General features: G+C 38.1%; 1 protein-coding gene across 5 annotated transcripts in view; it reads left to right on the top strand.

Moving 5' to 3' along the window:
• The window catches only part of ZEB1 (zinc finger E-box binding homeobox 1), an 88028-nt gene extending 72619 nt beyond the window's left edge, over positions 1–15409 (top strand). For all 5 annotated transcript variants that reach the window (XM_081971492.1, XM_081971493.1, XM_081971495.1 and 2 more), the window contains 3 exons: positions 659–2460; positions 4872–5052; positions 6320–15409. In XM_081971492.1, the coding sequence (XP_081827618.1) occupies positions 659–2460; positions 4872–5052; positions 6320–6864 (2528 nt within the window). In that variant the 3' untranslated portion in view covers positions 6865–15409. The remainder of the gene's footprint in view (positions 1–658; positions 2461–4871; positions 5053–6319) is intronic.
• Positions 15410–25263: the final 9854 nt, after the last annotated feature.

Genomic DNA, 25263 nt, shown 5'->3' on the forward strand with positions numbered 1-25263 from the left:
TTCACAGAAATTTCATATACACCAGTTTGCTTACCTTCTTGTCCAAATGATTAGAATTACTCCATGTATATGCATTTACATGATGTAAAATGCTTTGACATAATTTTCCTTCCAACGAGTTCTTTGCCTCCAGCACAGAATGGGCACTATGTCTGCTTTGTATCATTCATTTGTCTTAGATATTACCATTTAAAATGTTTTGACACATGTGCTGTTTACGATACTATATTAGTAGTTCATTTGAACTACTTGCATTCAAAAAGCCAGTGAATAAAATGTTGTTTTTGAAAGCATTTTATGCAATGTACATATTGTATAAATGCAAGAAACAGAGATCCTTTGCAGAAAAATTGGGAATATTTTCATTATCAGTGGAAAGAAGATGAACTGTGAGTGTGTAAATATCATTCCTTTTAGAGAGTAGGAATTGTGTTGCATCCATCACAAAGTTTGAATTACGTATCAATCAAGTTACATTAATTCTATATCTGGAAATCTGAAGGTATTGCTATATAGGTATCAGGAAGATTCTTTCCCCATCTGGAATGCATCTTTTATTCGTAAAACTATTTAAGTATTGATTTTGTAAATCCATCCTATAACTCTAAGTAACATTTCTGCATTATAATATTTCTTTTTTATATATGTATGTACCCAGGAGAGAAGCCATATGAATGCCCAAACTGCAAGAAACGTTTTTCCCATTCTGGTTCCTACAGCTCTCATATAAGCAGTAAGAAATGTATTGGAATGGTGCCTGTGAATGGCCGAGCACGATCAGGGATCAAGACATCTCAGTGCTCTTCTCCTTCTCTTTCTGCATCCCCGGGTAGCCCAACAAGACCACAAGTACGACAAAAGATAGAAAATAAGCCCTTACAAGAACAACTCCCTGTAAACCAAATTAAAACTGAACCTGTGGATTATGAATTCAAACCTATAGTAGTTGCATCAGGAATCAACTGTTCAGCCCCTTTGCAAAATGGGGTATTTAGTAGTGGTAGCCAATTGCAGGCAACCAGTTCTACTCAGGGCGTGGTGCAAGCTGTTGTTTTGCCAACTGTTGGTCTGGTATCTCCAATAAGCATCAACTTAAGTGACATTCAAAATGTACTTAAAGTTGCAGTCGATGGTAATGTGATAAGGCAAGTATTGGAGAATAGTCACACCAATCTTACATCCAAAGAACAAGAAACAATCAACACTGCACCCTTACAACAAGCTGGACATTCCCTTATTTCAGCTATCAGTCTTCCTTTGGTTGATCAAGATGGGACAACCAAAATTATTATTAATTACAGTTTGGAGCAACCTAGCCCTCTTCAGGTTATACCACAGAATCTGAAAAAAGAAACCTCTGCCCCAAATAACAACTGCAAAACTGAGAAACTACCAGAAGATCTCAGAGTGAAGTCTGAAAAAGAAAAAAGTTTTGAAAGAGAAACCAATGATAGCACTTCCCTTTTTCATGATGACTGTCCAGAGAAACCTAATGCACTTCAAGAATCAAAGCACTATGATGTCAAAAATTCCACTCAACCATCTCAGCTCAGTGGTGCAGAAGTTGAAAAATCTGAATCCTCTGCTTTATCAGAAACAGGGGAGGTTAACCCATCTCCTGGTCAACCTCCTTTAAAAAACCTTTTATCCCTCCTTAAAGCCTATTATGCGTTAAATGCACAACCAAGCTCAGATGAGCTCTCCAAAATTGCTGATTCAGTCAATTTGCCATTGGATGTTGTTAAAAAGTGGTTTGAAAAAATGCAAGCTGGCCAGATTTCTTTACCAGTATCCGGCCAGTCTTCCCCTGAACCTGATAAATTAAAAATCTCTGTTAATAATGATGACCACAGTGGACCTACAGCTGAAAATGAACACGAGGACAGCCAATCTAATGCTGTAAGTCCTCTTAAAACCAATAAACCACAGACTATATCAACAGGATCAGCTCATAATGGCTCTCAGCATAACACACCATCCCCGTCACCCCTTAATCTTTCTTCATCTAGAAATGCACAGGGTTTCTTGTACCTTAACGAGAGTGCCCAGGAAGAGCCACAAATAGAACCTCTTGACCTTTCATTACCAAAGCAACATGGAGAATCATTGGAACGATCCACTAGTGTTTACCAGAACAGTGCATATTCTGTTCAGGAAGAACCCTTGAACTTAACTTGTGCAAAAAAAGAACCACAAAAAGACAGCAGTATTACAGACTCTGAACCAGTTGTAAATGTAATCCCACCAAGTGCCAATCCCATTAATATTACTATCCCTACAGTTACTGCCCAGCTACCTACAATTGTTGCCATTGCTGACCAGAACAGTGTTCCATGCTTAAGAGCTCTTGCTGCTAATAAGCAAACCATTCTTATCCCCCAGGTAGCTTATACTTATTCAACCACAGTTAACCCTACAGTTCAAGAAACACCAAAACAGATGCAGGCCAACGGAAATCAGGTACCTAAATATATACCCATTTATATCTGAATGTTTCCGTTTATTAGCAATGTTATAAAAAAAATACCAGACAGGATATAGAAAATGTAATCTTAGTTTTGCTAATATTATATGCTACTATCATGTGGCTGATAGAGTTCAAAACATTTTTTTACTTCCTATGTAAGTACTTTATGCTGAATAATGTATAAACAAGGATCTTTTATATCACTTCCTGGATGTTCTTTAATTATATCACATAGCCTACAACCAAGAGTGGACAGCTCAAATCAAAACTTCGTGAGTGATGCTGCCATTGTTTCGGTTTTCTCTATGAACCTGGCTAAACTGTGATGTTTAATAGTGTAAGACACATGTCTAGCATGCATTTTTACATTATAATATATTTCTGAAAAGATATAACTAAAATTTTGAAGAGACATGCTATGGTTTTTGAATCTATGAAAGCGATGGACATGTTCATACTATGTCAAATATTTCGGAAGATGGATATTTATCAAAAGTATTGCTTATTTGGCCTATTGGAATAAATGATTGAAAAAATGTTTCCATTTGAATAGTTGCAGTATATTCATTTTTTGGGTACTGTAATAATCCTTTAGTTGATTTTTTTGTCTACCTAGAGTTCTACTCTTCATCTCCCCTTTTGTTGTTCTCTGCTTCAGTTGTTATATGCATCATGTATTTCCCTTTAATAGTTTTCAGCACGCCTCATTATTGAACATTAAAAGTATTCCTGAAGTTTTCACAGTAGGTATAGCATTCTGACTTTATCCACAACATTGATGTGGCAAGATGATTGGTAAGATGTGCCTTAGACATCCCAATATGGAGTAAGTTGGTGAAGTCTCCATTAATATGCCTCCCCCCCCCCCGGTCTCCTTTTAGACCGACTTATGGGTACCGTTAAGCTGCTGCTTACATTAAATCTCTATAGCATGGTGAGAAATCTATGGCCTTTCAAATGCTGAGAACTAAATTGGCTTGCTATCTCATGGCAATGGAAATTTGGGTCCACCTGTTTCTCAAATCTGTTCTGCTGTATAAAAACAAAGCAGACATAGTCTATACCAGGAGTGTCAAACTCAAGGCCCTGGGGGCAGATCCGGCCTGTGGGGTGCTTAGATTTGGCACACGGGACTGCCCTGGAAACAGTGAAGGACTAGCCCATGGTGCCTCTGCCAGCAGAAACGGAGCTCGGGAGAGCTGCATGCTTTGTTTTCACTGGCAGAGGGTTGCAGGAGGCAGTCCTAGCTGAAAACGGAGCTCAGGTCACCACAGGTGTCCCAGACACAAGTGACATCAAGCTGGCCATGCCCATCCTGGTCATGCCCACTCCCCCCCCCCCGAGGTCAAACACAACTCTGACACAGCTCTCAGTGAAATTGAGTTTGACACCCTGTTCTATACAGAAGCCACCCCAGAAGACTCTTGTTTTGCTGAAAGGCAAAGGTATCTATTTCGATATAATGGTTTGATTACAAACTCTTGGCCTTTTCTATATACATGGAGCTGTTGACTCTTGTTCTTCATGTAAAATGTGAAACATTCCTAATGACTTTATATTTCACGTTGCACTGATTGGGGAATTCTTAATGTCATAGCAAAATTACTCAGATTTTCCACCTATCGAGACATAGTGCAACTATAATTATGTAATTGATACAAATCTAAATGTAAACTTAATTACTAAGGAAAATCCACTTTATAAATTGCTGTGGTCATATTATTTTAAAAACTGTTACGAAGTTCTTTTTTAAGCTTTTTGGTATTGTTAGAACAGAGCAGACAATCAAAATTGGTTCTGGAAAAAGTAAGTAGCATGGTAGCTAAGCAAACCATGTGATGGAAGGCCACAAAGATGTTTGATTTAGATAAAGTTCTTTAAACCATCTTATTTAGATGAAGTTCTATTGTGCAGCAGCACTAGCATTACTCTTACTCTGGTATGCATTGTCAGGCACAAATTTGAACATAATTGCACATATTGGGGGGGGGGATTATTATCATTTATCACCATGATATTTGTTAATAGTTGTTTAAAAGGGAATTACTAAATGAGGACTACCTGTCATACTAGTGATCTTTATAGCATAAATATGAATGTTTACAAAATACTAATGAAACTGCTTCCAGCATTTTTCAATCTACATTTTTTTTCTTACAAAACCTTTATTTTACACTAGCATTCCCTAGATTAAGCAAATCTATTGGGCTAGTCTTGAATATAAATATTTCTTATTCGAAGATGCATAAATTCAGGGCCTTCCAGCTATTAACAGAACAGTATTTATGGTTATGTCATAGTTGAGATAAAATTAGTTACGAAAGTGCAGTAGACATTGATTCTGCTTTTTATTGTATAGCCTATTACAAATATTATATTTTAACACTGTCCCATGGTTTTTTAGGATGAAAGACAAGACACTAGCTCAGAAGGAATATCAAATGTAGAGGATCAAAACGATTCTGATTCTACACCACCGAAGAAGAAGATGAGAAAAACAGAAAATGGAATGTATGCATGTGATTTGTGTGACAAAATATTCCAGAAGAGTAGCTCACTTTTAAGACATAAATATGAACATACAGGTATGAAGTTACCACATTTTTTAATTCGGGACTTTACCAGATACCCATTGGTACTGATCATAGATTCAGAGGATTGCAAGGACATTTTCATTGCTAGTATGAAACATTTTTGAAAAATGGAACAAGTTATAACTAATTCATTAATTTAAATTATACTTCAGAGATAGAATATTATAAATACTTTCTCCATTAAGGAGGCTAAAACAGAGGAAGTAACTTTGAAGTTGTTGTAGATAATTGAGATGTGATTGGGATATCCACATTAGTGGCTCACGTGTCTGAGCCATTCACATCTAGAGCAAGGAAAGGATTAGGAAAATGAAATAAAAATGTCAGAAGCAGCAAAAAAAAAAAGTGAAAAAATAAGTTCTCGCTAACATAAACTTCCTTTTGTAAAAGATGGATCATGCACAACTCTAATTTATTTTTGAATCCTGCACAGGAATAAAAGATGTAGTGTAATTTCCAGTTTCATATAGTAGCATAGCTTTATCATTAGTTCCAAATAATTAGTTTATTTATATATTTATTTAATTAATTTTTATTCCACCCATTTCCCCTATCAGGTAACTCTATGCAGGTTATAGATAAATAAAAAGACAAACAAAAAAATAATTAAAATATTAAAACCATGCACATTAAAAATTTAAAACTATATGAAAAACCAGAGTGAGAAGGGCAGCATGGGGCTGAAGTTTATGCCAATATTAATTATAAAAGGTTATTTGTCAGCTATTTATACATGGAATCCTTAACTTAGTAAATCTGTAGACTTGTCTGAAAACAGAGTCAATAACTTGCTAACAGTTGTCTGATTTTATGAATTAATATTTTCCATCATTATTATTATCTCCTCACTACTAAGATGCCATAAAATGCCATTAATTTTCCATTTAAAAACCCATACTTTTTTCCTTAGGAATTATATATTTGTTTATATAACATAAGCATCATCACAGATCCTTATTTAGAACTTTTGGAAAACTTAAGAGCCTGCAAACCTATGATACTATGATAGTACCAACTCCTACTTACATTCTATAAGAACAAATCCAACAATTCTCACTCTCTCCTGATGCTTGTGATGAGAAGTCAGGAATGGGCCTCTTGTAATGGTTATTGAGAACGGTACCCCACTTTTGACTTCTGATGACCTAATTTTTGTTTGAAATTCCCTTAAGAAAATTCAGCAGTACTGGTGCAATGAGCAAGTCCACATTCAAGCAAAATATACTCCAGAGAAATAATTTCATTTTTATATTTTCAGGTAAAAGACCTCATGAGTGCGGAATCTGCAAAAAGGCATTTAAACATAAGCATCATTTAATTGAACATATGCGACTGCACTCTGGAGAGAAGCCCTATCAATGTGACAAATGTGGCAAACGTTTTTCTCACTCGGGGTCTTACTCTCAGCACATGAATCATCGCTACTCCTATTGTAAAAGGGAAGCTGAGGAACGTGACAGCACAGAACTAGAAGGAGCCGCACAGGAGCACCTGGGGAATGAGAATACAGAGGCAGGAGCTTCTCCCTCACAGCTTGACTTTGATGAGAGAGAAAGCTTGACAAGAGAGGAAGAAGACAGTGAAAAAGAGGAAGAAGATGAAGACAAAGAGATGGAAGAAAAAGAATGTGGAAAATTACAAGTGGAGGAGGAGGAAGAAGAGGAAGAAGAAGAGGAGGAGGAGGAAGAAATAACTGAAGAAAGCATGAAGGACGAAGAAGCCGTAGATGAAGGAAACAGTATTAAACCAGAAGTTATATTAAAAGAGGAGCTAATGTCCGAGGCAGCAACAAGTAAAGTTTAACTGATGAGATTTTGTACACAGAGAAAGAATCTCAATTAATAATGAAAGTTGTTCTATACTCTACATGCTTTTTATGGAAGCACAGTAGTCTGTGCACTGTGATTCCTGTTCACTACTGTGTAACAAAAATTAAAAAAAAACAGAAAATATAAAAAATATATATATATCCAGGTGTGCCTGAATCTCAAAATCTCGTAATTTTTCACAGTTTTCAAATTTAGAAACAAGTTTGTGACCCGAAACAGATTGGAAGAAAATGATGACTCTGGAAGCAAATAGGTTAACATGTTACAGGAAACATTCGGTATGTGTTGGACATCAATTTGTTACCATCAGTATTCTTTTTTTGTTTAATATTTTGATTGTACAATTGGGAGATATTTTATGTTCCTTTTTTTTTCTATCAGTGAAACAATTCTGCTAATTCCGCTTCAGTATTTTATTATATGTTTAAAATGTGAGAATTTCTGCACTACAGACTTCCCTTAAGCAGAAAGATATGACACAGTTCCAAACAGTGTTTGACTACCTTTGTAAATTCAGCTTAGAAGGTAGCAGTTTATAACATTTAGATATTGCTAGTAGAACATGTTCTCATTTAAAGTGTATTGTTAGCCTTAAGGGAGCAGCTGATAGAAGGACTGAAGTTTACTCATGTGGTTGAAAATATAGTTTGAAAAGAAAGATTGTGGTGGGTTTCTGATTGCAGGGACTAACAGTGTTAATACTGGTGAGGACAGCCAAGTTGTCAAAATCAGTGTTTGTAATTGTGTCTGGAGTGTGTAGTAAAAAATATGAAGGATATGACATGAAGCTTTGAATCTCTTTTGGCCTTATGCAAGACCCTGTGTGCTGTAAGTGCCATTTCTCAGTATTTTTAAAGGCTTTGACCAGCCTTTCTCCAATGTGTGGCCTACAATAACTAGCATTTGTTGATTTGTATTAAATTTCAGTAAACTCAATCATGGGACAAAAAAAAACCCAGCCATCAGAGAAGTAAAAGCACTGGTACATTTCATAAAGTAATTCTTCACTTTAGTTGTTGCTTTTTCATTACTTATCTGGAGAATTTCTCTACAATAATTATGAAGGGAAATTTCTAATCTATTATATTGGTTCACTTTATTTCAGACAAATACATGATATATTATTGGGCTCATATGTTTCCAAATGTTAGTTATTCTGGACCCCATTTATTGACAATGTTAGCTGATTTAACCTATCAGTATTATTTTCTTTCTTTTAGTTATAGATCTGTGCAACATTTTGTACTGTATATTTTCAAATCTGGCAGTATTAATACCCTTCTTACTGACATATGTACCTTTTAGGTTTAGAAAACTTTTATATTTATGTGTCTTATTTTTATATTTCTTTATTTATTACACAGTAGTGTATAATACAGTAGTTTGTATTAATACAATAATATATTTTAGTATGAAAATTTGGAAAGTTGATAAGATTTAAAGTAGAGAGGCAATTGGTTCTCTTGCATTGAGATTTGATTTAACAGTGTTATGTTAACATTTATACTTGCCTTGGACTGTAGAAGAGAAGAATTAAAATGGGAATGTATCAATTTACAATTGCAATCAATTCATTTCACCTTTTCCCAGTTTTTACTATAAAGCTCTTAAATTTTGAAATTCACTGTATGACTAAATAGCATGATACTCTGCAGTTTTATTAACCTTACCATAAAACACTCATTTCTTTAAGGAAACCAAACTAGAGTAATCTTCTAAACAGTGTGGGAACAATGTTTAACATTTCTGTGCCAATTTGTTCCTGTATTCATATATGTGAGTTACAAATCTGAAGCTTCATTTTTTTAAGTTCCTTGTTATATCATGGTCATTTTCTAGTTTTTTACCAGACTCCCCATCTCACAATAAAAAGCATCAATAAGCCTGATTTACTGTCATTATTGTGGTAATGAAGTTTATCCTTTGATATATTTCTATGGGATATTGCTGAGGTTTTATCCAAACAATAATCACCAAATTTCTTTTCCCTTTACTGCTCTCAAAGTACTCTCCTGCCTAACCCTAGGGGCTACCATGGCTATAGAGAAGGTGTCCTGAGAGAAAAGCATTAGATTATCTTCCTAATGAGAACATTTTCACTGAATTCCACAAAAGTAAGTCAAATGATGACGTGGTGGCTCAGTGGCTAAGATGCTGAGCTTGTCGATCAGAAAGGTTGGCAGTTCGGCAGTTCACATCCCTAGTGCCGGGTAATGGAGTGAGCGCCTGTTACTTGTTACAGTTTCTTGCCAACCTAGCAGTTCGAAAGCATGTAAAAATGCAAGTAGAAAAATAGGGATCACCTTTGGTGGGAAGGTAACAGCGTTCCGTGCACCTTCGTTGTTTAGTCATGCTGTCCACATGACCACGGAGACGTCTTCGGACAGCGCTGGCTCTTCGGCTTTGAAACAGATGAGTACTGCCCCTAGAGTTGGGAACGACTAGCACATATGTGCAAGGGGAGCCTTTACCTTTAAGTTAAGTGTATAATCACCCAACCTGGTTTATACCAGAGGAAATATAGTGTGTGTGCACATTGCTATAAATTAAAAAGAGTATGGTGGTGTCTTATCTTATTTAGAAGTAGAATTAAAAGGCATGCTTTTTTTTGAAATTTTATTTGGAGCTACAGCTTATTCCTTTTCAAACATTTTATTAGTTAGAGAATTTGCTACTAGTCATCCTGATTTTTGCCATCCTAGAATAACAAAGCTGTCCTTTAGAACATGCAGTTATGGATCATTCATATTTTGAAATAGTAAAAAAACAATTCCTTAGGTGCTGCAGAGATGGGGCTTACATTGCCAGGAATTCTGCAACTTCCAAAAATGTATATTATAGAGTCTCCTATGCTCTCTGAATTTGGATGTTTTCTTGCAGATGTTTCATTACCCAACTAACTAACATTTTCAATAATAGAAGGAAGTGCGGTTTGGTCCCTGTTTATATACAAAATGGCTTTCCCTATCAGTATTGGTAGGAATCTTCTTGGTAATTTCTTTATTAGGCAGTAGTTTACAGTTTAATTGTTTGTCTGGGTATCTTTGACATCTATAAACAGAAAGCAAACTTCACTCCCTTCTAGCACTGATGATATTACCTAGTTAGATAATGAAACAACCGAGCTCAGTGTACAGCAAGGATCCCACATCCAATCCTGAGCTACATATATTCTCTTCCATTGGAATGTATATTATCCTCTATTAGCTGACTTTGCATCCTTCAGAAATTTTGTTATTTCAAATTCTAAGAGTATTCGAGATTTATTAACAATTAGTGATACATAAAAGAAGGCACTACTGATCCTGCCAGAAACATCACCATTACAGAATTGTTCAGAATTCAAAACAGTACTACTTCAAACATTAAGGAATTGCTTCAAGCATAGTCAAAACAATCAGTGAGGCTGAAGCCACTGCTTTGAACTTGAAATGGAGTGCTACGTGTAAAAAGCCTTTCAAGCTCATAACAGTTTGCACACAGCTGCTAAAATCATGACAGTCAAGAATCTATGCATTAATAATAAAGGAAATACAGCAAAACATGGCTAAGATTTCACTGTCCTGAAGGATACAATTAGCTAAGCTGAACTAGAAGGGGACCTAATTATTAGAAAATATATATGCTGTACAGTTGGAGTATCTGGGTTTTATGAGGCTATGTAGAGTAATAATTACAGATCCCTGAAATTCAGGTGGTACCTCATAGTTGCCCAGCCTAGTTTCAATACTACATGCTAGATCTATCCATCCACACAATATATTATGGATGGAAACAGTCTTATTGAGAGCAGACATGCTATATATCAAGAGCAGCCTAAGTCCATGATGTTCCAGAATTGGGCCAATAGGGCTTAAGATAGCCACACTAACACTTGGTGTCCCTTTCCTGGAATGCCAAACTAAGCCCACTGTACTTTCCCAGTCTCAATAAAAACCTTCACTAGTCCATCCCTAAAATCTCATCATTGGACGTCGCCATTCATCCTTTTCACCAGCACTAACTGTTGCATGTATATCATTTCAGTGGGTACTTCCAAAGCATTCTTTTATAACTGTTTATACATAATCCTCAACCACAACGGGCAATTGGGACTGGAGTTTCTATAGCCATGCAATGTAGCCATGAGGCACAATCACAATCGCTGTATTCTGGTTGCAGTTGTTAACTGAATTCCACAGTAATTAGGTGAGGCAACTTCCTGCCAGCTTCCTACAATCAAATCCATAGGGAAACCAGTAGGAATCTGCAAGTTCCAGGTAGTTTGCAAGCAGTCTGTCAAGCAGATAAGCAGCTATTGATGGGTGTGGGGAGGAAAATCGTATTTCCAAGGGTTAAGAGGATACAAGGGGATGTATGAGGATATGAGGAAGGTCCAACAAGGGGATAGTATAATGGGCTGGTGGAAGATGTGCTGGTGGGGGGCAGACTGACTCCAATGACATACAAACTTCCCTGCCAGCTTCCCCATTGATTTTCTGGAGAAGCCTTCAAGGAAATTTGCAAACAGTGATTATGTGATCATGGCGAACTGCAATGAGTCATGACTGTGAGCCAGTTGCCAAGTCCTCAGTTCATGATCATGTGACCATTGGACAGCCAGAACTGTCATAACCACCATTCATTCAAACCATCATTACTTCAAATGGTTGAACAAATGTTTGTAAGCCAAGGACTACCTGTAGGTCACTCCCTATCACCTGTACTTTCAGAACATAAAACATGCAATCATTCTTCACTCCCAAGCACCAATATCATAAAACTATTCAGCCTGATATATCCATCAGACTTCTAGTTTCCCACACCACTGCACTGCCGATGTACCAAGACAAATCCAAGAGAAAGAAATTAACATTCCTTCATTCATCCTGTCCAGTTCAAACACAGCTTATTATTCACCATGCCTACAGTCTCAGTGCCCAATCCTGATTGCTTGGTTATTCCAAACTCTGGCTTCTGGTGCACTGGTTTCCATAGTAGCCTCTCCAGTTCACCCAAATCCCTCACTTATATTTTGCTTCAATTTATTTTTGCCACCACTTTGCAAAACTCCATTTCCATATCATTGCCTCTGCTTCCACCTCCCTTTTCCTGGGGACCACAACTATTGACTTAAATGTAAGCTTCTCTATCTCATCATCTTTTCATTAATAGTCACCTGTGCTATAATGGTGGCCTCCTCATTGCTTCATTGTCCTACTATGACAAACCAGCAGCTCTTCCCCATCTTTTACTGCAGCACCCCAGTATCTTATTTTCAGGAGCAAAGCAAAATCTAGTAGAAGTCACCTTCCTCCTCCTCCTCCTTCACATCCTCCTCCTCTAAAAATAACAAGCACTAATCCAAAAACTCCAGTTTACTTTTCCTAGCACGTCTTATCAAAGTTCTGAAGAAAAGCAAGATGTCTTCAAGAAAAAGTCTAGTTGCCTTTTGGGAAAAAAGCACTTTGGGACAACCATGATTGAGAATCTCCATAAACGGATAACGTTGATGTTTTCCCACCCATACCAAAAAGTAATATGCAATACCCATTTAAGGTACAATCACAATTAGCATGTATTTAGATCAGCACCCATGGTCATGTGATACTAATAGCATTATTATAATTATATAATTATAATATAATTGCTCAATAATTGCACAATTTGCTTAAAATCTGCAGTAATTCGCTAACAACCGCCTTGCTTAGCAATGAAATTTTTTAGTCCCAACTGTAGTTGTAAATCACAGACTATCTATTTCTAGCACTGGTTTTTTTTTAAGTGTTTTAATTAAAAATGTTTGTTTTTATTAAAAACAAAAACAATGATTGGTATTATTTTTAAATAAAACCAACATTTTCCACAAAAATCAGGTTCACAATCTTTTGGCTAGAAATTATTTCATATTATGGTTTACGCCAATGCTGTAACTTGAAAATGTGTTATCAATGCATTCTAAAGAATTTGGCTAAATCGACTGTTTCCTTTAGAGTATTTATATTCATTGTTAAGTCTCCTGTGTTCAGTTGCCTTTTATGGGTTTTCTTGAATATTTGGAATAAAACTGTCAAATGCTAGCTATAATTCTTGGCATATACTTCCCTGGTGGGATTATCCTCAGAGATCAATGTTTCTGTTGAGCCAAAGGATTCAGAATAGAAGCATTTGATGGACTTGCATGTTTGGATTTTGAATTAATTTCTTCCGATCAAATCATTTGGTTGATGTATCATCCTACAACTATGCGGCCCATCCAAACTAGACCTTAATGTCAACTATTTTAGCATTTGAGATTAAAAAGAGCAGTGAACTCAATAGTTACAAGTTTTCCTTGCCTTCAGATAAAAACATATTTTCCTCTTCTCCCCAACATCACAGGTTAAAGGAGAATAGCAATCCAATAGTTTGGATTGATTGATTGATTGATTGATTCATTCATTCATTCATTCATTCATTCCTGCAATAGAATAATAACAGAGTTGAAAAGAACCTTGGTCTTGTACTCCAGCCTCCTGCTCAGGCAAGAAACCCTATTTCAGAGAAATGGTTGCCCAATCTTTTCTTAAAAACCTCCAGTATTGGAGCATTCACAATTTCTGGAGGCAAGTTGTTCCACTGATTAATTGTTCTAACTGTCAGGGAATTTCTCCTTAGTTCTAGGCTTCTCCTCTTGATTAGTTTCCATTCATTGGTTCTTGTTCTGTCCTCGGGTGCTTTGGAGAATAGCTTGACTCCCTCTTCTTTGTGGCAGCCCTGAGATATTGGAAAACTGCTGTCATGTCACCCTTAGATCTTCTTTTCATCTTTTTTTCCTGTTTTACCATTCTGTTTTAAAGAGTGTTTTGCCATTCCATTTCTTTATTCAAATGCAATGTTTATTGAAACACACCATAATGTGATTTAATAAGCTAATTTGTCTATCACGTTTGTTATTACAATCACACTTAAAATGCAAAATCTTACGGCTGTGAATTCTCTCTCATATGAGTAATCAAATCCTGCTAAAAAAAAAAAAAGACTACCGAGCTTGTTGCTTTCTCAGTTGCAATTTGCCAGCCATCCACATTGCATTTAACAGATACAAGTTGGTTTTGCCCCCTTTCAAATGCATTTTCCCCTCATTTGGTAGATACAGAATGCTCAAAATTCTGGATACATTGCAAGTTACAGAAAGGCATTGCATAACAGTACAATATCAATGTTACACTATCTGCCTACAGAAAAGGTGATTTTTCCAGCCTGGAAAGGAAATAGTACATTGACATTAATGCTCCAAAATATCTTTGATAGAGCATGCTCCCACATCTCATAACAGCAACTAATGCTTTTATTTGCTTATTCTTTGGAATTCTGTTCATGTTCCACAAAACAAGCTTTCACCCATCAAAAATAGGAGACATAATGATCAAGCACTTCCAAGGTCTCTCATATAGAAATTCTTATAATTGTAAGGAAGGATATTTATCCAATTTTACCGAGGTTGGAGTTTTATCAAAGCCATGCTGTTTTCTCAATGTCAATAGTTGCATCACATTAGAAGCATTACTCTTGTCATCACAAGAGAAGTCTATAAATCAAGGTTATGCTTGAATCCTTCACTATACCTTTTTATATTAAATTAAATTAATTTTAATTAGTTGCACTGTCCAATGGTAGCATATGCATGGCAATATTTCATCTGCACAGAAGAAATATTATGGAGCTTGGAAATGTTAGTAAACCAATGGAACACACTCCTCCTATAAAGAGGAAGATTCCATAGGCTCCATCCTTTCAGGGCTGCAAATGCAGTGATAAAAAATTCAATTTGCAATAACCAGATAGGATGTAGGCTGGGTTAATTGTAGAGTGTTCTAATCTTGGCTACCGGTTTAAAACTGGGTGTGTGTGCGCGCGCGCTTCCTTCGCTCACATGCATGTGCAGAGCATCTTTCATGACATCTGGGCAGGTGGGCGGAGCTTCATGCCGCCACCACCACTACTGGTTCACCCAAACCAGGGCAAACCAGCAGAATACCACCTCTGGTGTAACCAGTGAGAAGATAAATAATTGCTTCTAACTGCATTGTTATTTGTTTGGGATTATTTCTATAACATCCTTCTGATGATTCCTAAATTTAAAAAATTAGCATTGCATCTTTGCCCAAGGACTTTGATATCATTTTAATGTATTAACAGTAAAGGCTGCTTCTCCAGGCAATGGTGTTCACCCCAGATGCAACGTACCTAAAAACAGAGTTTTAATTGCATCTTTTAAACTCTGTCAAGTAATTTTACCATTCCCCCAGGCTAAATGCATGGATATTACAGCTAAATGCATAAAACCTGAAAAATACTGACTGAAACAAATACATTCCGGAGTGAAAGCCACAGACGTGGTAATTTTCATAGCAAAGTCTTCAACATAGTTTCGTCATGTTAAATCAGAATTTATTGGGTGGTTTTAAAAGATGCAGCCTCAATAATACCACAATTCAGCTGCCAACCCTGAATTTTTTAAATGAACCCCCCCCCCCCCCCAAGAAATATACTTTTTTTTTTAAATCCTTATTGAATTCCAAGGAAATTAGCTGCAATTATACTTTATAAAGTTAGGAATGCATATGATCTATAGAATTTTTGCAGCTTGTTAATGAAAACTAAATGAGATTGTGTTTATTAGCTGCATTTAATGATTTCCATCATGAGCTCTGTAACTTCTGAATGTATCCATTTGTTACTTAATTCAATAATACAGCAGAAAGAGATAGTTTGTAGTGATATCAGCACAAGTGCCTAAAAAGTTATTTAGATGGAGATGAGAAGAATGATTTATTTATCTTCAACAAACAGAAGCATCAAAACTACTGAGGGAGTCAAAATCAACCAGATGGTAGAGTGTAGCAATGCACACCCTACCCCTTTTGAACATCTTATCAACACATTTCAAAAGGGATGGAACTTAAATTGGAACACTGCATCTACCATCTGGCTGACTTTGATCTTTCTTGAAGACGCTGTAAGGGGACCCAGCTACTGAGATGATTTCAGTAACAGAATAACAGAGTTGTAGGTTATCTAATCCAATCCCACCCAAGCAGGAGACCCTTCACCATTTCTGACAGGTGGCAATCCAGTCTCTTCTTGAATGCTTTCGGTGATGAAGCTCCCAAAACTTTTGAAGGCAAGCTGTTCCATTGGTTGATTGTTCTGTTAGGAATTTTTCCCTTATTCCTAAGTTGAATCTCTCCTTGATCAGTTTCCATCCATTATTTCTTGTCTGGCTTTCAGGTGCTTTGGAAAATAGGTTGACTCCCTCCTCTCTGTGGCAGCCCCTCAAATATTGGAACACTTCTATTATGTCTTCCCTGGTTCTTCTGTTCACTAGACTAGCTATGCCCAGTTTCTCTAACCATTCTTCATGTTTTGGCCTCCAGTCCCCTAATCATCTTTGTTTCTCTTCTCTGCACTCTTTCTAGAGTCTCAACATCTTTTTTATAGTATGCTGACCAAACTGGATGCAGTATTCTAGGTGTGGTCTTACTAAGGCTTTATAGTGTGGTATTAGTACCTCACGTGATCTTGATTGAATCCCTCTTTTAATGCAATTTAGGATTGGCTTTTTTGGCTGTTGCTGCATATTGTTGGTTATATTTAATTGGTTGTTCCACTAAGACTCAAGATTCCTCTCACAGTTATTGCTATCAAGCCTGGTTTCTCCCAATCTATATGTTTTCACTTAAATATAGGCAGTGATCAGTGTTTCCCAATCTTGGAAACTTTAAGGTTTGTGGACATCAACTTAAAATTCTTGAGCCAGCAATACTCGATGGGGAATTCTGAGAGCTGAAGTCCACACTTTTAAAAATTCCCAAATTTGAGAAACACTGTTCCAGACCATTCAGATACATGTCTGTCACTCCTATGGTTTATCCTGATGGAAGAATAAGTTTTACAATCTTGCCCTAATCTCTGTTGCAATTTTCAGAGATTATATTATTGACCGAATCATAAATTAAACACACTGCCTGGGTTAACCCATCATGTTTTCAATGAACTGTATATCTTGAGTCAGAATTTTCTAACTTCGTATCTACCTAAGAATTACCTACATTTATCTGCTTCACACAAGTCACTCATCTTAAGATAAAGAGTATGAGAAATAATGGTGACATGGTGACTTTTATGACGGTGAAAAAATATGAATTCTTCAAAGAAATCTTTTCTTGGGGGAACTACACTCAGATTCTCAATGAGAGAAAACAGGTGGGAAATAGAACTAGTACTTCAAAAAATATTTTTTAAGATGCTATTTCTTTTAAGCGATGCCAGGCCTGGGATTTATGTGGGTGTGATTTATTGTTTTCTGCATTTTTGTTCTATGTAATTGTTTTAGTTCAGGCTGCCTATATTTTGTGGGCTTTAATTGTTTTACTCTTTTTATGGATTTTGTAAGCCACCCAAGTTTTCCATACTTGGGAGGGGAGGCATAATTAATTAATTCATGATTAGCTTGAGATCTGCTTATTGAATCTACTGAGATCAATGATACTTAAGTCAATAAATATTCCAATGGATCTATTTTGACTATATTTAAAGCAGGATCCAATCTGCTATTTTCATCTCACACTTTCCTGTTTCTCTGATATTTGTTAGGTTTTCTTGAACGCAATATAAAAATAATAATTCAACTCTATTTACTGTGGTGGATAATATTATAAAATTACCAAAAGCAGGAAATCTTGCAATCGGGTGATATCTGGGTAGAATTTATGGAGTTACAATCTTTTATTACATATATAATGTTGTCATTATTTTTTTAATTGTCTCTTGGCCTTTCATGAAGTTGTACCAAAATCAACAATGAAGCCACAGCCATCCAGTAGGGAAGTTATGTCACCAGGCTTGAAATTTTGGGCTTGGTCAATCTGGAGCTGCGCCACCTGCGGTTCGATCTAAGCATAGTACATGAAATTGTCTGCTATAACATCTTGCCTGTCAACGACTTCTTCAGCTTCAACCACAGTAACACACAGGCAAACAACTCAAGGTAAACCACTCCAAACTCAATTGCAGAAAATATGATTTCAACAACAGAGTGGTCAACGCCTGGAATGCTCTACCCGACTCCATTGTTACAGCCTCAATCCCGCACAGCTTCAACCTCAAACTGTGTACCATGGATCTAACCCCATTCCTAAGAGGTCCATAAAGGGGGCGTACATAAGCGCATCAGCGTGCCTACCATCTCTCTCTTACTGTCCCCATTTATCTGTATTTACTTCCTTTATTCATGTTTATGTTCATATCTATACTTGTTATCTTGTACATGTTTGACAACTAACTAACTAAATAAATAAGTTTAAAAGCATTAAAACGGCAATTGAAAACCTGTCCTTATTTTCCCCATACCTTTCACACATGCAATAGACATTACAAAAAGTTCTCAACTTATGACCACAATGGGGAGAAGTGCTACTGGTAAGCAAGGCAGTTGTTAAGTGAGTTGCACCCAATTTTATGACCAAACAATTGCCATTACAGTCGTTAAGTGACCCAGATGGTCATTAAGCAAATTTGGTTTCACCCATTGATCTTATTTGTTGAAAAGGTTTCAAATGGTGATCACATGATTTGAGGATACTGCAATAATTAAAAATACATGCCTATTGCCGTGCACTCGAATTTTGTTCATGTGACTATGGGGATGTCAGTTATAAGTGCAAGAACTTGTTATAAGTCACTTTTTCCAATGCATTGTAGTTTTGAATGGTCATTAAATTAATAGTTGTATGTCAAATACTACTGTACAAAGTTATTATCCTAATTTTTTGACACATACAGGCATGCACACAATGAATGCTCCTGTGTGAAGCACATATTTATCTGCAGATCAGTATCCTCCTCAGATAAGTGCTTTTGAGGATGTGTGTATATATCTACTTTAAAATCGGATGCTGAATAAACTGACTCACGCCTCACCATGCAATGGAGCAGTTAAGACAACACTGCTTAGTTTGCCTTTTTTCTGAATTAAACCCAAAGGCGTTGTTCTACCCCAAGGGTGTCAAACTCCTAGTGTCACATTGACGTCACGTGATGTAACATGTCTTTTTTTTTCCTCCTTCGCTAAACCGGGGGGGGGTGGGTATGTATGACGCATCTGGCCCGTGGGCCATGAGTTTGACAGTCCTCTCTACCCCATCACTTGTCCAAATTGCTTTCCTGTAGGGACCATGGAAGGCAAAATAAAATATATATTTGATAGATTATACTCACAGGAAAACACGACAGTAGGCTGATATTGCTATATCAGGGTAGCTGATTGGCATTTCTATGTTTTGCAACGTTCATCATAAGACGTATTCTAATTTATTTGAAACCATCCAGAAGAATGTTTAAACAGAGCACAGTACGTATTCACTGTCCTACAACATGCCAAGAATGGATGGGGTCAGAATCATCACACTCTTCCATTTCTCAGTCCTTCTTTTACAAACATAAGTAGTCTTCATGTCACAACCATAATGGAACCCATCCATTATGGTCATAAGTCATAACTGTCGTAAAACAGATCAGTTACGTTATCAACCCAATTTTATAATGTTGTTTGCAGAGATTGTTAAGTGAATGCAGTGGAAACCCATTGCTTATTATGGGTGCAGTTCTGGCATAAACTGGAAGTGCAGTTTTTTAGCAAAACTATTGTAAAACCTGATCATGTGACTGTGGGACGCTGTAAAAGGATGTAAATGTAGCCATGACATGCAGGAGCAGTCATAAGTCCCTTTTTTTCAGATATATTGTAACTTTGAATGGTTGCTAAGCAAGCAGTCATAAATCAAGAACTATCTGTATGTGTGCATATATTCCCAGGGAATTTCTATACATCAGCATTATTGTTCTCCAAAGTTGTTCTCACTTCAATCTGTGCTTTGACACAACTCCTAGAATAACAAAAATCTTTTCTCCTTCCCAGCCTTTTCGTATAGAAAGGGGAAGGGAAGGCACTAGTCACATTATCCATATTTTCTTTTACTATAAGTTGTAAACATTTCTTTGGCTGTTTGCAAAGCAACTGGAGCAGTTGCAGAAAGGGAAGTGACCTTGTTGCAAACAGGCCACTCCTCCAGTTTCTATTTAAAGGCACTGGCTGCAAGCTGTGAAACCAACAGGAAAGCTGCCAGGTGCCTTCCACAATTGTACTAACCAGAAATGGAGCTGAAACATTTGCAGATCTTTGCATATCATTCTGGAAGCATCGTAGAATAAAGAGAATCAAAGAGGTGTGCAATTTTTATCTGGCTCCTGATTCTTTTTGGAAGGACCCCTGCAAATGGAAAGAGACACTTCCATTGTCTCTTTCCAAATGGAAACTCCAATGGCAAAAGAAGAGAAGAAGAAAAGTTTGGAGTCAAGAAAATCAAGAGGGTCAGTCATTCTGGACCCCCGGAAAGGGAGGTAGGGAAGAAGGAGATTATAATGAGAGGGAGGGAGGGTCTGAGGGAAATCCTGTCTTAACACGGCCACCACAGGTGCCCCTGACACGTGACATCGAGCTGACCATGCCCATCCTGCCCCTCCTGAGGTCAAATACAATCCTGATGCGGCCCTCAATGAAATCGAGTTTGACACCCCTGATTTAACTGATCAGTCAAGCGCAACACAATTTTATCCAGTTCACACTCAAAAAACATTTACGTATTTCCATGAAAGAGTCTTTTTTGACCTGGTCCCTTCCACATGGATTGGCTTCCAAATTCCAGGATCACAGCCATTTGCTCTGGTTGTTATAAACCAAGATATCAAAGCTGGAGAAAGTGCTTAAAGAAGCCCTTCTACATAGCCATTAGGTTACAGAGAGTTTTCCTGCTGATCCTTGACATATCTGAAACAACTGGGCCCAGGAAAAGTTACAAATAAAACATGCAGGATAAAATTAAGCCCTGGAAGATGCTTGAGTGCTAGGACCCGCAATCAAATTACTATTGGCTCTATGTTGTCCCTCCACACACTGATAATTCATTACCTACAGCTAAACTGCAATCAAGAAAATGCAGTGCTCTTTCTTGTCTGGGGATGTGTGTGAAATCAAGTTATAAACTCTTTTCTTTTTCTCCAGAGAAAGCCCCTGTGGATTTTATATATATATATATAAATAAAGGGTGAGTGCATCTTAACCCAGGAGCGCAAGCTTTTAGAAAATAAGGCATAATCCATTAGACACTATAGCAGCCCCTGAAAGCAATGGAAATTGAGTGCCTCTCTCTGGCAAGCAGGAAGGATGTACATTAAGGAAGAAAGATTTGTACCTAGACACCATCCCTGTAGATAAAGGCAGAACATAACCATCTTGCTTTTGTGAAATACGGTGCAGCTAATATCATCCTTCCATTCACAATGCGAGCATCATCTGCCTCCTAAAACAAAATAACAGTAAAAACAGAATTCCGAACAATTCCAATTACAAAGAGAAAAAGAAATCCGTCAAAACTTGACTTAAAGCATAGCGCCTTTTGAAGGTTGACAAAGGAAAGATGACATGTTGGCAATGAAGTATAGAGGTAGCATAGGGCAGTGGAGCAGGGGTGGGTTGCTGCCAGCATTACTTCCGGCTCGCGCGCACACCAAACACATGCTCCATGCGCGTGCACATTTGCACCTGAAAAGGTCTGCGCATGCACACAATGTTAGAAAAGGGGGGGAAATTACATTTCTTCAATGAAGATTGTTCTGCGCATGGGCATAATCCCAAAAATCAAGATGATGCCAACGCCAATAGAACTGGTTCAGGGCATGGCAGGCCGAGTTACTACCTACTCGGTTGAACGGGTCCGAACTGGTAGGAACTCACCTCTGTAGTGGAGGCTTACACTCAAACAACAAAAAACGTTACTCATACAATAAGAACCAATTGGTGAAACAACCGAAAAAAAGCTTTTTTAAAGTGTATTTGACACACAGGGAAAATGAAAAAATGCAATCTTCCAGATATGAAGGGTTCCATGAAAAGGAAACCCTACAAATTTTGCAGAGTATACCAAGCTGGAAGGATCAACCAAAGCAGTTCAAGTGGTCCTCGACTTACAACCATTCATTTACCAACCTTTCAAAGTTACAACGGCACTGACATGACTTTTTTTCACATGGTCTTTGCAGCTTCCCTATGGTCATGTGATCAAAATTTGGAAGCTTGGCAACTGACTCATAGTTATGACAGCTGTAGTGGCCTGGGGTTATGTGATCACCTTTTGAGACCTGCTGGCAAGCAAAGTCAATGGGGAAGCCAGGTTCACTTAAGAACTGTGTTACTAACTTAGCAACTGCAGGGATTCACTTAACAACAGTGGCAAGAAAGTTCGTAAAATGGGACAAAATTCACTCAACAACTGCCTTGCTTAGCAACATAAATTTTGGGCTCAATTGTGGTCGTAAGATGACGACTATCCATAGATCCAAGAGAGAAGATTCTAAAAGTTCTCAAAGGCTCAAGAAGGGTGAAAGGAGTAGGATGGAATTTAACAGGAAGAAAATATTACGTTCTGCATCTGGATAGAAACAATGCAAGCACAAGTACAGGCTGGAGAAGTCTTGGCTAAGTAGCCGTGTACGTGAAAGGGATCTGGGTGTCCTTGCTAAAGTTAGACATCAGGTAATCAGAGTGATGCAGCTGCTAAAAGGGCAAATGCTATTTTGGGGCAGATTAACAAGAATATAGAGTTCAGGGGGAGTATTTCTGTTAATCTCCGTGTTGACACTTAATTTAGAATTGCAGGATGGGATACCAAAGAAGGAGAACCAAGAGAGACGCCAGAACTTGAATAAAGCTTTAAAAAGTTTTATTAAGGAATTACTCATAAATACTTACAATGTCAGAAGATACAACCCCAATCATCTGGGTGAGTCTGAACACTGGGGAAGGTTCATGTTCCAGAACTCGACCCCGGAAGAAGCTGAGTAAGGCGGCAAATCTTACAGCCCATTTACCCACTCCTTCACCCTTCAGAACCATTACCTTGGTTTTGAACAATTGGCAAGGGAAATCAATGTCTGTTTTTACACTCAGGGAAAGGAAGATATTACAAGAGAGTTAGCAAGCACATAATGGAGAACACACACTGAAAGAATCCCTTGGCCCCTGTTCCCAGCCCTCTCTTTGGCAGCTATGGGTTCCTACTGGTTCAAACCAATTCGGATGAACCAATAGTAACTTGGCAGCCTAGGTCGTTGGAACCGGCAGCAATCTAGTCCTGCCACGGCCACGAATCGGTTCTCTAAGGGTGGCGCCATCTTGATTTTTGGTTCTGCGTATGCGCAGAACAATTTTCATTGCAGAACTTTAATTCCACCCCACCCCTTTTTTAACATTTTGCACATGCGCAGACTTAATATGCAAATGCACACATGCAAAAGGTGCCGAACCAACAGTAATGCCGGCAGCAACCCCCCCCCCCGCCCTTTGGGGTGAAATTGATTAAGATCTGCCAATTTCGGAGAGCAGGGCAAGCTGAGTCTGGGTGCTAATGAACTAAGCAAAGTTGCAGAAATGAGCTCACTTGCAGTTAAAACCTTTTGAAAAGAAGAAAAGCAAAGAAAAGCAGGTTAGGAAGAGATACTTTGCCCAAGCCATCTTTCCTCCTGTAAGGGAAGAAACTGTGGGATTGTGGGAAAGAGAGGAGAAAATACAAGGGGGAAAAAAACAAACTAGGCAGGCACAGGCAGAGAGTAACTATTTACTCTGCCCTGCTCAGCCCCCAGTTAAAGTGTAGGTAGCCCTTGACTTACGATCATTCATTTAATGGCCATTCAAAATTAAAACGGCGCTGAAAAAAGTGATTTATGACCTGTTCTCATACTTATGACCGTTGCAACATCCTCACGATCAGGTGATCAGGCTTCAGGTGCTTGTCAACCAGCATATTTTTTACAATACTTGCAGCATCCCAAGGCCCTGGGGTTGCCATTTACAAATTAGCAGTCTGAAAAGCAGTCAATGGGAGAGGGGGAGCCGGACTCACTTAACGACCGCATTATTCACTTAAGAACTTTGGTGATTTCCTCAGCAAACTATGGCAAAACATATTGGAAAATGGGGCAAACTCGCTTAACAACCGACTTTCTTAGCAACAGAAATGTTGGATTCAATTGTGGTCATAGATTGAGAATTACCTGTAGAGAACTACCAGTAGAGAATTAATCTTAATCTCTCCCTGGTATGGCCACCAAAGCAAGGAGAGCCATGGCCTAGAGGTTAATACATCTACCTCATGCAAGTAGCCCAGGTTCAAATCCCAGTAAGGGTATGGTTAGCTGATGAGAGCTAATAGCTTGAAACAGATATTTACTAGCATCTGGCCTTCTCAATTCCTGGCAAATAGATGGGGAAGAAATGGGTAGTGACAGTTTTTATTTTCCTGGGTTCCAAGATCACCGCAGATGATCTTTCCTGGGTTCCAAGATCACTGCAGCCAAGAATAAGACGCTTGCAGCCAATTAAAAGACGCTTGCTCCTGGGGAGGAAAGCTATGGCAAATACTAAAAAGCAGAAAATTACCCTGCCAACAAAAGTGTGTATAGTCAAGCTATGGTTTTTCCAGTTGCAATATGTGGCTGTTAAGGTTGGACCATAAGAAAGGCTGAGCACCAAAGAATTGAGGCCTTTGAACTCTGGTGTGGAGAAGACTCCTGCGAGTCCCTTGGACTGCAAGGTGATCAAACCAGTCAGTCATAGATGAGATCAACCATGACTGCTCTTTAGAAGGCCAGATCCTAAAGATGAAACTCAAATACTTTGGCCACCTAATAAGAAGGAGGGACGGAGAAGAGCCTAATGCCAGGAAAAATTGAGGGCAAAAGAAGAAAGGGACGACAGAGAATGAGGTGGTTAGATGGAGTCATTGAAGCAGTAGGTGTGAGATTAAATGGACTCCAGAGGATGGTAGAGGACAGGAAGGTCTGGAAAAACATTGTCCATGGGGTCGCAATCAGTGGTGGGTTCCTAACCAGTTTACTACCGGTTTGTTCATGCGTACACCAGTTCTGCACATGTGCAGAAGCTTCCAGGTGGGTGGGCAGAGCCTCCTGCTGCCGCTACTACCAATTCGGCCAAACCTGACCAAACCAGGAGCAACCTACCTCTGGTCACGATGTGTCAGATACACCTTTACAACTAACAACAACAGCCTCCATTTATTTCTTTGTCGGAAAAATATAAATTCAACACAAATATAGCTTTTTGCAAAAAATGACTACCTGGGAAGGCTCTTGGATTGGGGCTGAAAGGCGAAAGCGGAAGCAGTTTGCTACATCCCATATTTGAGTAGACAAGGTTGCCCTGATAGATCGGTCTCACCTGAAAAAAGCACTTACCTGTAGAGAACTAACTGCAGTGCCTAATTCAAACCAGACAGTC

This window comes from Natrix helvetica, assembly GCF_964273705.1.
Source record: "Natrix helvetica genome assembly, chromosome: Z".
NCBI classification, from domain to species: domain Eukaryota; kingdom Metazoa; phylum Chordata; class Lepidosauria; order Squamata; family Natricidae; genus Natrix; species Natrix helvetica.